General features: G+C 45.5%; 1 protein-coding gene across 1 annotated transcript; it reads left to right on the top strand.

Moving 5' to 3' along the window:
* Nucleotides 1-157: 157 nt before the first annotated feature.
* Nucleotides 158-15,765, top strand: GFRA3 (GDNF family receptor alpha 3). The gene is made up of 8 exons (XM_004467034.4): nucleotides 158-320; nucleotides 4,439-4,726; nucleotides 8,457-8,549; nucleotides 9,827-10,139; nucleotides 12,072-12,175; nucleotides 12,352-12,486; nucleotides 12,878-12,966; nucleotides 13,187-15,765. Exons 1-8 carry the CDS (start codon nucleotides 239-241, stop codon nucleotides 13,274-13,276), a joined length of 1,194 nt encoding a protein of 397 aa, XP_004467091.1. The 5' UTR covers nucleotides 158-238; the 3' UTR covers nucleotides 13,277-15,765.
* Nucleotides 15,766-16,102: the final 337 nt, after the last annotated feature.

Below are 16,102 nucleotides of genomic sequence, written 5' to 3'. Positions count from 1 at the left end.
CCTCTTTCTCCACGCGGTGGAGGAGACCGCGTGGTGCCTCCGTCCACTTCGGAGTTGGAGGGCGGCGCCCAGGACCCTGGTGGGAGAATGCCGGCGCCACGCGAGGAGGGGCCGGAGGCGGTGGTGGGCGGCGCCGGCGGTCCCCGCTCTCAGAGCCGGGGCGAGAGGCGAGGGAAGCGCACTGCCCTGCGCAGGCAGAGCGCCTGGCGGGGGCGGACGCGGCGCCCGCACCCTCGCCATGGCTTGCCCCGCGGGCCTGCGGCCGCAGCCGCCCCCGGTCCTGCTCCTGCTCCTGCTGCTGCCGCCGCTGCTGCCAGCCGGTGAGTGTCGTCTGTGCCTACGCGGAGCGGGTCGGGGCCAAGGCAGTAGGGGGAGGTGGAGAGAGAGCGTCGGCGGGAGCCCAGAGGGCTCGGTGGCAGGTTCGGGTCCGCCTGAGCTTCCACAGACGTCTTCTGGTCCACCCGAGCTTCTGGAACTGGAGGAAGAAGCCCGGGGTGTCAGGAAGGGGCTGGGTTCCATGCCTGAGAGAGTGTCTGAACTGTGGTAGATCGAGTGCCAATCATCTAGGCATCTCTTTGCTCCCCCGTTCCCCTCCTCCCTCTTCCGAGGTGCGTCCACACAGGCACGTCCACACAGGCACAGGATAACCCGCAGCCAGGCCATTACCAAGCCGCATCTCTAGGAGGGAGCAGAATCTGGTCAGAAGCAGGACTGCCATTCGCTCCACGTGGGGTTCAACTCCTTCACCTCGTCAAGGACTAGGGAAGGGAAACTATTTTCACACAAAGAAAGAGATTTATGTTAGAAGTGCCTTGTCCCATATTAGGTTGTAAACTGCTGCCCAGTCCCTGCTAATACCATTTTTTGGTTGTATTGTTGAGACATTCTTCACCACCAACGCCCCCCCCCCCCCGCCCCCCCAATATACTTCATTGCTGTTGGGCAGGTTGGTCTTTTTCCTGCAAGCAGTCCAATACAAGAGGTGTTTAGTGGAATATATAGTTCAGTGCCTGGGATCAGAATCATCCCATTCCCCCAAAGAAGGACACCCTGGCATCTGTGATCTGGAGTACATGTCCATGCCCTATAGAAGTGGAATGAGTGGCTTGCAAGGAATCTCATGAGGTTCCTACCCAGAGCCTGAGTGGAGGGAAGCCTGAGGCAGGGATCACACACATTGTCCCAAGGTCTTGGTCCATAAGATGGAAATGCAATTTTGACTTAAAGACAACCCAAATATCCATCAAGAGATGAATGGATAAACAAAATGTAGCATATGCATATACTAGATTATTATTCAGCCATAGAAAGGAATGAGGTCCTCATACATGCTTGAACCTTGAAAACATGCCAAATGAAAGAAGCCAGACACAAAAGGTCACATATTATGATTCCACTTATATGAAAAGACCAGAACAGTGAAATCTATAGAAACAGAAAGTAGATTTTGGGAAGCAGAAGTGGCTCAAGCGATTGGGCTCCCGTCTACCATATAGGAGGTCCAGGGACCGATACTTAGGGCCTCCTGGTAAAGGCAAGCTGGCTTGTGTGGTGAACTTGCCCATGCGGAGTGCTGCCCCATGCAGGAGTGCTGGCCCACACGGAGAGCTGATGCAGCAAGATGACACAACAAAAAGAGACACAGAGGAGAGATGATGAGAGATGCAGCAGGCCAGGGAGCTGAGGTGGTGCAAAAGAATGATCGCCTCTCTAGTACTCCGGAAGGTCCCAGGATTGGTTCCCAGAACCCCCTAATGAGAATATAAGCAGACACCAAACACACAGCGAATGGACACAGAGCAGACAATGAGGGGTGGGGGGGAGGGGGAGAGAAATAAATAAATCTTGAAAAAAAAAAAGAAAGTAGATTTGTGGTTGCCAGGGGCTTGGGGGAAGGGGAAATAATGGGGAGTGACTGCTCGATGGGTAGGGGGTTTCCTTTTGGGATAATGAAAATGTTTTGGAACTAAACAGATGGTGGTTACACAACATCATGAATGTACTAAATGCCACTGAATTGTATACTTTAAACTGGTTTACTTTATGCTGCATGAATTGTACCTCATAAAAAAAGAATACCTAAAAACGTTAAAGAATTACCTTTTTTGAAAAAGATTTATTCATTTCTCCCCCCTTCCTTGTTGTTTGCAGTCACTGTCTGCTGTCTGTGTCCATTTTGCTGTATGTTCTTTGTGTCTGCTCGTCTCCTCTTTAGGAGGCGCCAGGAATCAAACCTGGGACCTTCCAAGTGGAAGAGAGGTGCTCAATCACCTGAGCCACCTCAGCTCCCTGGTTTGTTATATCTCTCATTGTCTTTCCTCTTTGTGTCTCTTTTGTTGCGTCATCTTGTTGCATCAGCTCACTGCGCCTGCCCACAGCGCCAGCTCACCTTCTCCACGAGGCACCAGGAACAAACCTGGGACCTCCCATGTGGTAGGCAGAAGCCCAATCGCTTGAGCCACATCTGCTTCCCAAGACTTACCTTATGACCCAGAAATTCCACTCTTAGTTATATATGCCAAATAACTGGAAGCAGGGACTCAAACAGATATTTGTACACCTATGTTTATAGCAGCATTATTCATAATAGCAAAAAGATGAAAAGAACTCAAGGGTTCATTGATTGATGAATGGATAAACAAAATGTCATATATCCCTACAGTGGGATGTTATTTACCTGTGAGAAGGAATGAAGTTTTGAATCATGCTACAACATGGATGAACCTTGAAAACATTATGCTGAGTGAAATAAGCCAGACTCAAAAGGACAAATACATGATTCCACTTTTATGAAAAAACTAGAATAAGCAAATTCATAGAGACAAAGTAGATTAGAATTACTAGGGACTGGGGGAAGGTGGGATGAGAAGTTAGTGCTTAATGGGTACAGAGTTTCTGTTGTGAATGATAAAAAGGTTTTAGTAATGGATAGTGGTAATGGTAGCACACAATTGTAAATGTAATTAGTGGCACTGAAACGTGTGCTTATAAATGGTTAAGATGGCAAATTTTATGTTATATATTTGTTACCACAATAAAAATAAATTATGTATATATAATCTCCAAAAAAGAGCTTCCCAACTTAAAAATTATTTATATATGTGTGTATGTGTGTGTATATATATATATATAGAGAGAGAGAGAGAGAGAGAGATGACTAGATGGTGTGGAAACATGGGTTTAGAGGATGGAATCAGGGAGACCACCACTAAGGAGGCTTGACAGTAGTTCAGACAAGAGTTGATGGTGCCTTGAGCACATGGAGAAAAGTGGACAGGTTCTGGATATGTTGTGGAGTTGACAGAACTTGTTGGTGAATTGACTATACCATAATCTTATGGGTCGAGTCCCCCAAAAAGATATGTTCAAGTTCTAACCCCTGGTCCTATGAGTGTGACCTTATTTGGAAATAGTCTTCAAAGATGTTGTTAGTTGAGGAGGCCAAAGTGGATATGACTGGTGTCCTTGTAAGAAGAAGAAATTTAGACACAAAGAAGATGGCCATGTCACAACTGAGGTAGCGACTGAGGCCCAGTTAAGTTGGCAAATCACCAGAAGCCAGGAGGGAGGCATGGAACAGAGGGAGCATGATCCTGCTAACACCTTGATTTTTGAACTTCTGGCTTCCAGAACTGTAGATTATAAATTTCTATGATTTTAAGCCATCCAGTTTGGGGTACCATGTTATGGCAGCCCTAGCAAGGTAAGAGATGTGAAGAAGAGAGAAGAATTAAGAATGACTCCTAGTGTCTGCCTTAAACAACTGGGAGGATGATGGTGTTCTTTTACTCCATGATGAAGCCCTCAGAAGGTATTGGGATCCCTTCAGCAGAAATTCCTAAATCCTAAGATGGAGGGGCTTCCTCTAGGGTTGAGCTATAACCAACCTTGGTATTCCAGAGCAAGTGAGAGGATCAGATTACCCTATCTTCCTTTCTGGCAGTAGTCCCTTTCATATCCTCCTGAACCCTAACCAGTTCCCATCTGAAGGTATTTTTAAATGTTTAAAGAGGACACCCTCAGAGTTGTTGGTAACTCTCATTTAGCACTCCCTAGCACTTTCTCAACTCTCTTCTCGCATTGCTATTCCTTCCCATGGCACTGCTCTGCCAGGGATCCTCTTCCCTGTGCCTGGCAGTGTTCCTAGGCCCAGCTTGAAACAACCTCTCTCCTCTTCTCTGAAGGATGAGAGCCTCTCTTCAAATCCCTCATCTGTTCTTGGGCCTGATCTATTTTGTCAAGATTGTGACAGCTACAGACTGCCCAGTCCTGCTGAGCTTTTCTCCCCATCTTTAATCCTTAATAGCTTTTTGTACCACCCTCAGACTTTCTTGCCCAAGGTTTCATGTAATTCTCCACCCTACCTCACTACTTGGGACTTCTAGAGGCCCTCCTCTGACCTTATGAGAGCCTCACCTGGAGCTCTCTCCCTCCACAGGGGACCCCCTCCCCACAGAGGGCCGGCTCACGTACAACTGTATCCAAGCCAGGAGAAAATGCCAGGCCCAGCCCACTTGTCATGCTGCCTACCAGCACCTGGATTCCTGCTTCTATAGTGTAAACACCTCATCGCTCTCAGAGGAACCATCAGTCCCTGCAGCTTGCCTGGAAGCAGCACAGCAACTCAAGAACAGCTCTCTGATGGACTGCACATGCCACCGGCGCATGAAGAACCAAGCTACCTGCCTGGACATCTATTGGACTGTTCACTCTGCCCGCAGCCTTGGTGAGACCCCTGTCCTAGAGTAGACTAAACTGGGGAAACAGGAAGATGGCTCTTAAAGGCTGTATTTTAAGTCTGCAGGATATGGGCCTTGTAGTAGATTCTGGCCGGGATGATTATGAAATTCTGCATTAGGCATCAGTAAGAGGTGAAGTGAGGAATGGGCAGTATCCTTTTGAGCTCCCACAACACTGCCCTCTTCATACTTCCCCCTTTCTTACCTGGCAACAGGTGGATCCCTCTTAACCGAACTCCAAACCAAGCTGAGGCCCAGCCTGGAGAACTCCTGGAGTAGAAGGGGGTGGAGAAGAGGTGGGGAAAAGGTCCCATCCCATAAACAGACTCCAAATACAATGGAATCCACAAGTTCAAAGAGTCTGGGAGGTAGCATCCTGGTCTCCAGTCTTTAACAGAAAGATTCTCATTAACCAGATGGGAAATGTTAAGAGAGAAGGGACAAGAAGAGTCAAGGAGAGGAGCCTTCCCTGACTCTTTCCTGAGACCCTTCTCTATATTAATTAGCTTTTACTGGACAATCCTGCAGTAACAAAACAGTAACTTGCAAAACAAAGGTTTATTTCTTGCTCATGTTCCATGTTGGCTGTTCCATGTATCGTCTTCATTCTGGAATTCAGCCTAAAGGTGGATTGTGGAGTTGTCAGAATCAACTCTCCCTTGGATGTTGCCCTTTTCATGGCAGGGAAAAAACGAGCAATGGCAGAATCATGTGATGGCTTTTAAAGCTTCTATTCAGGTGTTACCTGCACTACTTCTGCTCACATTCCACTGATAAAACAAATCACATGGCCAAGCCTGACATCACTGGGATGTGGAAGTATACTCTTCTCACAGGGAGACATTATAAATCACGGCAATAAGTGAGGCTATAATCTAATAGGGAGAGTGAAAGATAATTAGGAAGGATAATACACTCTACCAGAATCCACCACTTGGTCAAAATATCAATTTCCGTTCCTTCTGTAAGCAAAATACGCTCACTTCCTTCCCAAGGAAGATGCCCTAAAAGTTCTCCCCAAGCATGGCATCAGGCTCAAAGTCTAAGATCCTGTGATTGTCCCTTTATAAGATCTGAATGTAGGCCCTCTTGATCTAGAAAACTATGAACTGAAAGACACGTCACCTGCCTGCCATACATACTCAGCAACACGGACAGGATAACCACAGCAAGCAATCCCTGTTAGCGTGGGGAAGAAGAGGAGGCACACAGCAGACATGGTTTCATAGCAGGTCTGAAATTTCACTCCTTGAGGATTGAGCAGAATTCTCAGGCCTGCTTCCTGCCTGAGGAATGTTGGAGACTTTTAAACCTCAAGTAATCACAGTCTCTTTTAATCCAGGCTTGTACTTTCAGCAGTACAACTCTTTCAAAACATAGTTGCTTTTCTCTCTGATTTTTGTTACCATAGCTCTTCCTACAATTTTTTTCAAGACTGTATCTTTTTCTAGACCTAACTAAAAGTAACTTACTCTTATCAGACTTCTGTGGGAGAGCTACTACCTGTCTTTTTTACCTGAGCACTTTTGTTCAACTGGCAGGATTTAGTAACATCTTAATTGAGAGATCTCCACAAAGGGCATGGTAGCCACACATGTGATTTATCTTTGTTCCAAGGCTGAGTTATAATTGATCTTATCACTTAAAAGAATTTCTCACTTTTATCTTTTACCATTTGAATATTAGAAGCAGTGCCATCTCTTAATCATGATGTCCTGGAATTTCTGGATTCTCTCTTTTCCCTTTCGTCTCTATTTGCAAACTGGCCAATTCTTTTCTGAGCTTATATCTTTCTTGTAGTACCTTGCCAAAGGTATCCAATAGTAATCAAGGCATACTAGTAACCTTCTCATTCTCAGCTGCTTCTCCTCAGCACAAGCTCATTCAGTATACAATCTTCCTTCCAACTTATTACAGGCAACAGTTCTACTAAATGCTTTACCACTGCATTATATGGGCTGCCATCTTCCCAGCCTCCAGTAACAGTTTCTTTACCACCCACTTCCCAGTCCCAAAGCCAGTGCCACATATTTTAGATTTTTTTGTTACTGCAGCACTCCATTCCTATATACCAATTTCTTTATTAATAAGAATTTTCTAGGTTATAGCTGCAGTAACAACCCCAAAATCTCTGGCTTTCAACAACAAAAATTTATTTCTTGCTTATATTCTATGTGCTATGGGCTTCCATGAGTTGGCTTCATCTCTGCTCCACCTGTCTTCTTCATTCTAGGATCCAGGCTGGTAGAGAAAAAGGAGCAATAAAAAACTATGTGATGGCTCTTAAAGCTTCTGCTCAGATGTGACTATGTCACTTTAGCTCACAGTCTACAGGCCAAAGCAAGTCATGTGGCTAAGCCTGACTACAGTGGGATGGGGAATTATACTCTTACAGGGGCCATAAAAAGTCACATGGCATCATGTGATAGTGTTATAATTCTTCCACAGCATGTGTAGCAAATAATTGGAAACAGTAATACAATTTGCCACACTCCTTATTCCCTGCTTCTACTCTTCCCCACAAGTCCATCATCCTAAACACTTTTTAAAACTCATTTATAGTCAAAATTATTTAATAAATAGCACAGGAGAGGAAACAGCCTAAATGTCCATCAGTAAGGAACTGGTTAAATAAATCAGCTTGGTCCATACAATAGAATATTATATAAATCAATAACTGTTGATATGGAAAAATCTCCATAATATATGGTTAAGTGAAAAATCAAGGCCTAATCACTTTTCTTTCAGAATTTTCCCTAAGTCTTCTCCCCAGATCCTCTCACCATCCCCTTTTCCCTTGGAAACTCCCAGGTCTTCCCAAATATCCAGCTCGGTTTCCTCTGTTTGCCTAACATCATCTATATTCCTTCCCTCCTGAAGATAATTCACAAAAGCTTAGTGGATGACATCCCTGCAAGTTCATCTCCCTTACCTCTCTCTTCCTAGCAAGCTTTATTTCCCAGCATTTGAGTGCCTACCATGCGTATGAGCTATGCAGAGATTTTTATAAGACCTACTAATTCCCTTTAAGGAGCTCACAGTTTCGTGAGGGTGACTGAGGGAGGTGTTTGCTGAGAGATGGTCTCTTTTCTTTCTCTGCCCTTTCTCAGGTTCAGTTCAGGACCTGGGTTCACTTCTATCTCGCTGGCATGCGCTGCATCTTCATATCCAAGTGATCAGGCCTACAGCAGAGAGTCCACCACTGCCCTTCCTTCATAACAAGAGAAAACAAGATAGTGTCCCCTTTCCTGTTATGTACCTGCAGGCAATATGTCTAATGGTTGGAAACAGTGACTCTGGAATCAGATAGTCCAGGTTTCAAATCCCAATTTCACTTCTCATTAGTTTATGTGAGCCTGAGCAAGTAACTTAACCTCCCTCATCATTTTCTTCTTACCTGCCTAAAGGCTTCTAGGAGATTAAATGAGATTTACATGCACACACAACTACTTACACCATAGTGCCTATCACATGGTGTGCTCAACAACAGTAGCTTTTATTATTCTTGTCATTAAGTCCAGTTTATTCATTGAGCCTATACCTTTAAGGCCCTGCCTTTTTCTCATCTCTGCACAGCTTGCAGCTAGCTGGGTAGAGCCTGTACCTTTTCCTTTTCTCCATAGGGCTCTGAGGTCTGGCCCAGCAGCCTCAGCCCCAACTGCTCCTACCCTCACCCCAGTCCTCAGGATTCTGGTGCTCCCTCCACCTTGTCTCTAGGTGACTATGAGCTGGATGTCTCCCCCTATGAAGACAGAGTGACCAGCAAACCCTGGAAAATGAATATCGGCAAACTGAACATGCTCAAACCAGGTGTGGAGGGCAAGTCCTGGCTGGGGAATGGGAGGCTGGGCCTGGACCTTGGGGGAAGGATGGCTGGTGGGAAACGCACGCTGGGGTGCTTGCACGGGAAGAGTTTCTAGCTTTCCAGGTGACTAAAGAAGCATTGCATCTGGATGGGAGACAGCTGCGAGGCATGATCAGATCCCACAAGAGTCATCAAAGAACAACAGTTACTAGGGAGGCGTTTGAAGAGTGCCCATTAGCGCTCCCTAGTTCCGAAAGGCAGGTTCCTACAAAGGGTGTGGTGGGAGTGGCAGCAGTCCCAGAAAAATGTACTGAAATGGAGTATTCAAGACAGCCAGGAAAGTGGATCTTGTCCCTAAAGACTAGGAAATTGATTGTTTTCAACCATTCTAATGGGATGGGTGAGGTGTTGGGCAGGCAAAATGGTGAGAGAGAGTGTGATTCCACACAGGGGTGGCTCAGGGTGGGAGCCTTGAGTCTGGCAAGGCCTCTGATGGATGTTTTTCAGGAAAGTAAGGCTGTGGGGTTAATTAGAAAGGAACACACACACACATGCACTGTCTTTCTTCTTGAGAAAGATGAGAGCTTTGTTGTACAATCAGTTCTATATACTGTATTAAAACAAAAAGTCTGAGGAAAAAGCATATGTGTTTTATACATAACACACTCTTAGTGGCAAGGAATAAGTAAATAACTTGTTTGGGTTCCTTGATCATTCTGACTGCTGGAATATTCTGTTAATGGAATTATCACCATGATTTCCCTAGACTCAGCATATGACGAACATTCATGCATCAGTTTTAGAACAAGAGGTGATATTAAAACTGAACAGAATAAACAGGTGCAAAACAAAACATAAATTTTTTAAAAACTAAAAATTACTTAGTTGCATCTGTTTGGGACAGTTCAGAAGCTGCCTGAGAATGTTGCAGGGCCCCTGAGTTATTATTTCCACCATCAGATCTCACTGCCTGGGACTGAGGAAAAGGTTTTGGTTATTTGAGTGTTCTGGCTGCTTGAATTCTAAATAAATGAGTGTTAGACGTATATGGATTTAAAACAAAAACAAAAACTTGGTCAAGATGAAAAGTAAGATGGGGGAGCCCGAAAAATCCCGGATAAAGTTTGTGAGTATGGGGAAAGCAGCCGTGGTTTAGGAGCGGTTTCATTCAAGTCAGTTCTCCCTCCACTACCCTTGTTAAATCAGGGGATTGCCGGGGTTCTGCGAGGCCCCGTTGCAGGTATGCCGGGGGTGGGGTGACTTGGTGCCCCTCTCCCTGCAGACTCGGACCTCTGCCTCAAGTTCGCCATGCTCTGCACACTTAATGACAAGTGCGACCGGCTGCGCAGGGCCTACGGGGAGGCGTGCTCGGACCCCCGCTGCCAGCGCCACGTCTGCCTCGGGCAGCTCCGCGCCTTTTTCGAGAGGGCGGCGGAGGCCCACGCGCAGGGCCTGCTGCTGTGTCCGTGCGCGCCCGCCGACCGGAGCTGCGGGGAACGCCGGCGCAACACCATCGCCCCGCGCTGCGCGCTGCCGCCCGCCGCCCCCAACTGCCTGGAACTGCGCCGCGTCTGCCTCTCGGACCCGCTCTGCAGGTGCGCGCGCGGCCCGGCGGAGCCGACCAGGGCCCGGCACCCTCCCCCGGGGAGTCGCGTTCCTGGGCTGGGCTGAACCTTCACACCACACGTTTATATATGTGTGAATTTCATTGAAGTGTACTATCCCTACATGAACATATTTAAACAATAAGTGTGTGTGTGTGTGTGTGTGTATAGAAGTTGTGAGCTTACGAAACATATCATTCAAGACTCGGATGCATCACCCCGCTACTAACACCTTGCATTTTGTGAAACATTTGTTACAAACTATGAAAGAGCATCATCAAAGTATTACTCCTAACTATAGCCCATATCTTACATTTGATGTATTAGAAAACACTTTTATGGTAGTGTAAAAGTTCAGAAAATTCAAAACTATAAAAAGCTGTGACTGAAAATTCCATCACCTGAACATAACCCACCGGACTTTGGGGGACATTTCCTTCCCATCTTTTTTCTATACAGTTAAACAAAATTAGACATGCCAGGAATAAAATGATATCTTGCTTTTTTCACTTAAGGTCCATAACTCTTGATTGTTTTCCCATGGAGGCAGTATGGAATAGTGGTGAAGTAGGATAGATGTGAGCTTAAACCCTGGGTCTGCTTGCCCTTGAACACATCAATTAATCTGAGTTCTTTGTAAAGCAGTTATAATAATGCATATCTCATGGGATTCTGGTGAGAGTCAAATTGGACAGTTTATGTAAGGTGCCTAGCTTACTGGTGCAGAGTAAGTGCTCAAAAAATGGTAGTGCTTTTTTTTTTTTTATCATTTGCTATACTTTTAGAACTTGATTTTTTTTTTCTTTAAATGTTTTAGGAGGTACCCGGGAATACCCGGGATTGAACCCAGGACCTTGTACTTGGGAAGCAGATGCTCAACCACTTGAGCTGCATCCACTCCCCAGAACTTGATTTTTAAGTGCTTGCATTATATTTCATTGTATGAATGCCCCACAGTTTATTTAACCATTCTTATATTTAGATTGTTTTCAATTATTTCTTGCTATGAATAAAACTGGAATAATATCACTCTTGTTCATTAATCTTTATGCATAAGTCTAATTATTACTTAGGATGTGTTGTTCCTTCAAGTGCCATTACCAGGTCAAAGGATATGAAGATTTTTAATGTGTTTGATACATATTCTCCAGCAATTTTGAAATTCTGTTTTGGCTTTCCCTTGCCTTCCTCTCAGGACAGTTCACTCACCAAACTGAAGTTATCATCCTTTTTCTGTTTTATCTTCCATTTAAGTGACAGTTTGGACAATGAGAGTCATGTCAACCTTGGTTTGCAACTTGGTTCTATTATTTACTTCTCTATAACCTTGGGCAAGTTACTTAACCTTGCTGAATATCACTTCCTGCATCTGTAAAATAGCATTGTACCTGGTCGATAGTCGGGGCTGCCAATAATAATAATTTTAACACTTATTGAATACATACAACGAGCTGCTGGATACTGTTTTAAATATTTAACATGGATTAATTTATCTAAATCTTAGAAGAACCCTATGAGATAGATGCTACTATTATTTTTGTCAGCCACCTCTTACAAATAAAGAAACCACAGCAGAGAAAGTTTATATAACTTGTTCAGGATCACCCAGCTAGAAAGTGATGTTTGTTAAGTTAGCTTTGGGATGCAGGGAATCTGGTCTAGTATCTGTGCTCTTAACTGCTCTGCTATACTACCTATTATTGTACTGGTAGCTATTGTCGTTATATAACAGGTGCTGGGCTAGATGACTAATAGGTAGTCCTTGCCTTCAAGGAGTTCACAGTTGAGTGGGAGTGACAGAGCCTCTGAAGACAGAAGAGGATTTTGGCTTGAAGATAGGCATGCCAAGCTAAAGAGACAGTAAAAGTGAAGGCTGCACACCTGATCCTCCATGGTGACTTCTTGAAATTTCTGTTTTTCCAGATCACGCCTAGCAGATTTTCAGATTCATTGTCATCCCATGGACATCCTAGGGACCTGTGTAACAGAGCAGTCCAGATGTCTGCGCGCATACATGGGGCTCATTGGTGAGACTGGAAGACATGTGTAGGGGGCCCCCAGGTTAGCCGTCACTGGGTGGTGAGAATGCTCTGGAGAATGAACCCTGCCTAGAGTAGTAGTTATGAGATAGGTTGAAGAGGATGGAAACTGAAGTTTACTTTGGCCTAAGCCTTGAAAACCCTTTTCCTTTTCACCCCCACAGGGACTGCCCTGACCCCCAACTTTATTAGCAACATCAATGCCAGTGTTGCCTTAAGCTGTACCTGCCGAGGTAGTGGCAACCTGCAGGAGGAGTGTGAGCGGTTGGAAGCATCCTTCTCCCACAACCCCTGCCTCAGTGAGTACACTCCACCTGCTCCCAGCTCTGTGGCCAGGTCACCTGGACCTGGGGTGGCAGGGGTCAACTGTGTGGTCCAAACTAGTTCCATCCGTAGGCTGCTGATATAGTAGCCCTTACCTCTGCATAGATTTTCATATCCCCAGCTTGTGTCTTTCTTCCTTCTTCCCCTCCCTGAGTGTCCCCCATGCGGCCTGTTCAACCTGTCTGGGCTCCAGAAACCTTCTCAGCCAAAGGAAAAAGCAAACAAAATGACACAGTATCCTATTCCCACCTCCCACCCACCTGACCTCCTACACCCCAGGGTTCTGTGTCATTCCTTCTCCTTCCTTGTGAGCCTGAGAAATTTCTAACCACCACCCCATGAATCTGCCTTCTCTCTTTTCCTCAGTGGAGGCCATTGCAGCTAAGATGCGTTTTCATAACCAACTCTTCTCCCAGGACTGGGCAGGCTCTACCTTTTCCGTGATGGAACTCCAGGTAGGACTTGCTGTATTCCACCCCTCATGCCTTTACCAGACCAGCTGGGGAAAGGCTAGCAAGGCAGATGGGGGTAGAGGGGGTGACCTTCTTGCTGTCATGAATACTTTAGACCACTAGTGCACACCTGGGCAGGGGGCAGGTCTTGACTGAGGCTGAGGTGGTGACAGGGATGGAGGTACAGGTCACCTGGGCTGACTCCATTCCATTTCTTCCACAGAACAAAAACCCTGCTCTGAAGCCACAGCCTTGGGTGTCTTCTCTCTTCTCCTGCACTCTTACCTTGATTCTGCTCTTGAGACAGTGGTAGCTGGACTACCCTGGGGGCACTTTTCCTTCCCACCCTACCTAGCCTGACCTACAGCCTACAAGGGGTGAAGAAAGGGCAGCATCAGGAAGGAGGTGCACATCCTGGTCTAGCCATGTCTCCTGGTAGTGTCCAGCTCCACCAAGCCCTTTTGATCCCTTCCTTCTGCCCATCAGGATCACCCTGGGAGGAGATGCCCCACAATCTATCAAATCAGCCATTCTCTACTGCATTCTTCAGGCGAGCAGGGCTAGGGGTTCTGAGGCAGTCTAGAAAGACATTCCACATCTTGAGGAGGGCTAGGGAAAGGCTCCTGCCCTCTTGTCTCCTCTTCCAAATGGCGAATGGATACCTGCTGCTTGCACTTCGCTGACCCTGGGGTCCTTCAGAGCATTTGAGCATCAAGCGTCAGAGCTTCTGGGCCATGCTTTATTCCTGCTACTGCCCCCAAAGTACCCACAGCTTCTCAGATCATGATTAAACATTTTGGCTTAAAACTTTGCTCTTTTCCAGTTTTCTCACATTGTGAATTCATGTAGAACTAAGGATGCTGCAGACAGAAGAACACAGGCTAGATGATTAGGAGACACAGCCACCCTGCCACTGAGGGACTGTGGCTTTGGGCAAGTTTCTCAGCCTCTCCGTATACTCGACATGGAACTAGAAGAAATGGCTTATGTAAGGACCTGGTATCTGCCCCAGCTCCATTCATTTCCAGGGTATCATGCAGCTAAGAGTGGGGTATTTATTGAACACTTGCTATCTACAGGCCATGATAGGGGCCAGAGGAAAGGGAAGACTGGTCCTTGAGCTCAGGGAATTTGTAATCCTATAGGGATAAGGAAGTACTCACCCATGCAAAGAGTATATTTGGAGGAGTATTTTTTATAGAGCTGTGGACATTTGCCTATTAATTTGTTCACTCACTCTTTCAATAAGTGCCTGATGAGCGCCGGCTCTGCAAGGTACTCTGCTGGTTGCAGGGGATTCCGAGATGAGACCAGGTCCTGCTTTAAGCCTTTCACACTCCAGACCAGGGAAACAGACAAGACAACCAATAAGTACAATGCAGTGTGATAAGTACTATACAATTTCAATAATGACCATCATTTATTGATTTCATCCTCCAATCACTTGTGATTTTGTCATTCACTAGCTATGTGACCTTGGGCACATCGCTTAGCTTCTCTGTACCTCAGTTTCCACATATATGTCATAAAAATTATGACACAGAACCCACTTCATAAGGAAAGAGATAATAATCCATGTAAAAGCACACAGCACTGAGCCAGACACCATAAGGGCTCAAAATTGAGGAGCAATTATGGTTTTTTGGTAGAGAATTTAGACAATATAGATGATTCTAAATAAGAAAGCAAAAATCTTTGAAATCCCACCTCCCAGAGGCAACCACTCAACTTTCCAGACTGCTCTCTGCACATCTGTGCACGTGACGATCTATGAGTATATATAATTTTACATAAATGAGATCACACATAGCATATCAAAGTATAAGGCATAGGGGAGCAGATGTGGCTAAACAGTTGAGCTCCTGCTTTCCATATGGGAGGTCCCAGTTTCTGTTCCTGGCACATCCTAGAAAAAAACAATAAACAAAACAAATGAAAACTCAGGGGAGCTGATGTGGTCAGTGATTGAGCTTCCCACCTACAAGGTCCTAGTGCCAATAAATAAATAAATAAATAAAGTCATAGACATCCTTCCACCTCCATGAATAGATCTTGAACTATATCATCTTTTTTTATCGGCTGTAAAGCTGTCCAACATGAACTTGCATGAATGTATCATAGTTCTTTTTTTCATTTCTTAAAAAAAAATATAGCAGTTGTAGGTTTATCGAAAAAACATGCAGATAGTTCCTATATACACCCCCATACACGCAGTTTTTCCTATTATTAACATTTTGCATTCATGTGGTAATGTTACAATTGATGAAACAGTGTTATTAAACTTACACTATTAACTATTGCCCATAGTTTATATTAGGGTTCAGTCTGTGTTGTCAGTGCTTTGGGTTTTTTTTAAATTTTTATTCTGGTAACATATATACAGCCTAAAATTTCCTATTTAATCCATTTGCGGAAAACGAACTTTGGCCCAGTGGTTAGGGCGTCCGTCTACCATATGGGAGGTCCGCGGTTCAAGCCCCGGGCCTCCTTGACCCGTGTGGAGCTGGCCCATGCGCAGTGCTGATGCGCGCAAAAAGGAGTGCCGTGCCACACAGGGGTGTCCCCGGCGTAGGGGAGCCCCACGCGCAAGGAGTGCACCCGTAAGGAGAGCCGCCCAGTGCGAAAAAAAAAGTGCAGCCTGCCGAGGAATGGCGCCACCCACACTTCCTGTGCCGCTGACGACAACAGAAGCGGACAAAGAAACAAGACGCAACAAAAAGACACAGAGAACAGACAACTGGAGGAGGGGAGGGGAATTAAATAAATAAAAATAAATAAATCTTTAATCCATTTGCAATTATATAATTCAGTGGTGTTAATCACATTCACAGTGTTGTGTCACCATCATCATGTATCATAGTTTATTTAACCAGTTCTTTATTGATGTATATTTTGTTGTCTTTCCATTTTTCTCCAAACCAAGTTTTAAGAAAATGAGGCGATGACAGAAACTGGAAGAGTGCTGGGTGGGATGGGCAAGCCTCCCTCTGCCTGTACATTCTCGTATCCTCTTAACCCACCCTGCCCTAGGAAATGCTCAGCCAAGCTGCCTCCCTGCCAACTCCAGTGGGGCGCTGGGTCGACCTTCCTCTTTCCTCCCTCCCAGGAAGGTCTCTGAGCAGTCTAGGCCTCTGCATTT

Source organism: Dasypus novemcinctus, chromosome 2, assembly GCF_030445035.2.
Source record: "Dasypus novemcinctus isolate mDasNov1 chromosome 2, mDasNov1.1.hap2, whole genome shotgun sequence".
NCBI classification, from domain to species: Eukaryota; Metazoa; Chordata; class Mammalia; order Cingulata; family Dasypodidae; genus Dasypus; species Dasypus novemcinctus.
The sequence above is the reverse complement of the archived record's forward strand: the minus strand, read 5'-3'. Positions and strand labels throughout refer to the sequence as shown.

What these genes read in the sequence shown, in the direction of transcription:
- GFRA3 (XM_004467034.4), top strand. Translation starts at nt 239, where the DNA reads ATGGCTTGCCCCGCGGGCCTGCGGCCGCAGCCGCCCCCGGTCCTGCTC. An exon ending in CGCATACATGGGGCTCATTG is followed by an intron (nt 12,176 to 12,351) that starts GTGAGACTGGAA and finishes TCACCCCCACAG; the next exon opens with GGACTGCCCTGACCCCCAAC. An exon ending in TTTCCGTGATGGAACTCCAG is followed by an intron (nt 12,967 to 13,186) that starts GTAGGACTTGCT and finishes TTTCTTCCACAG; the next exon opens with AACAAAAACCCTGCTCTGAA.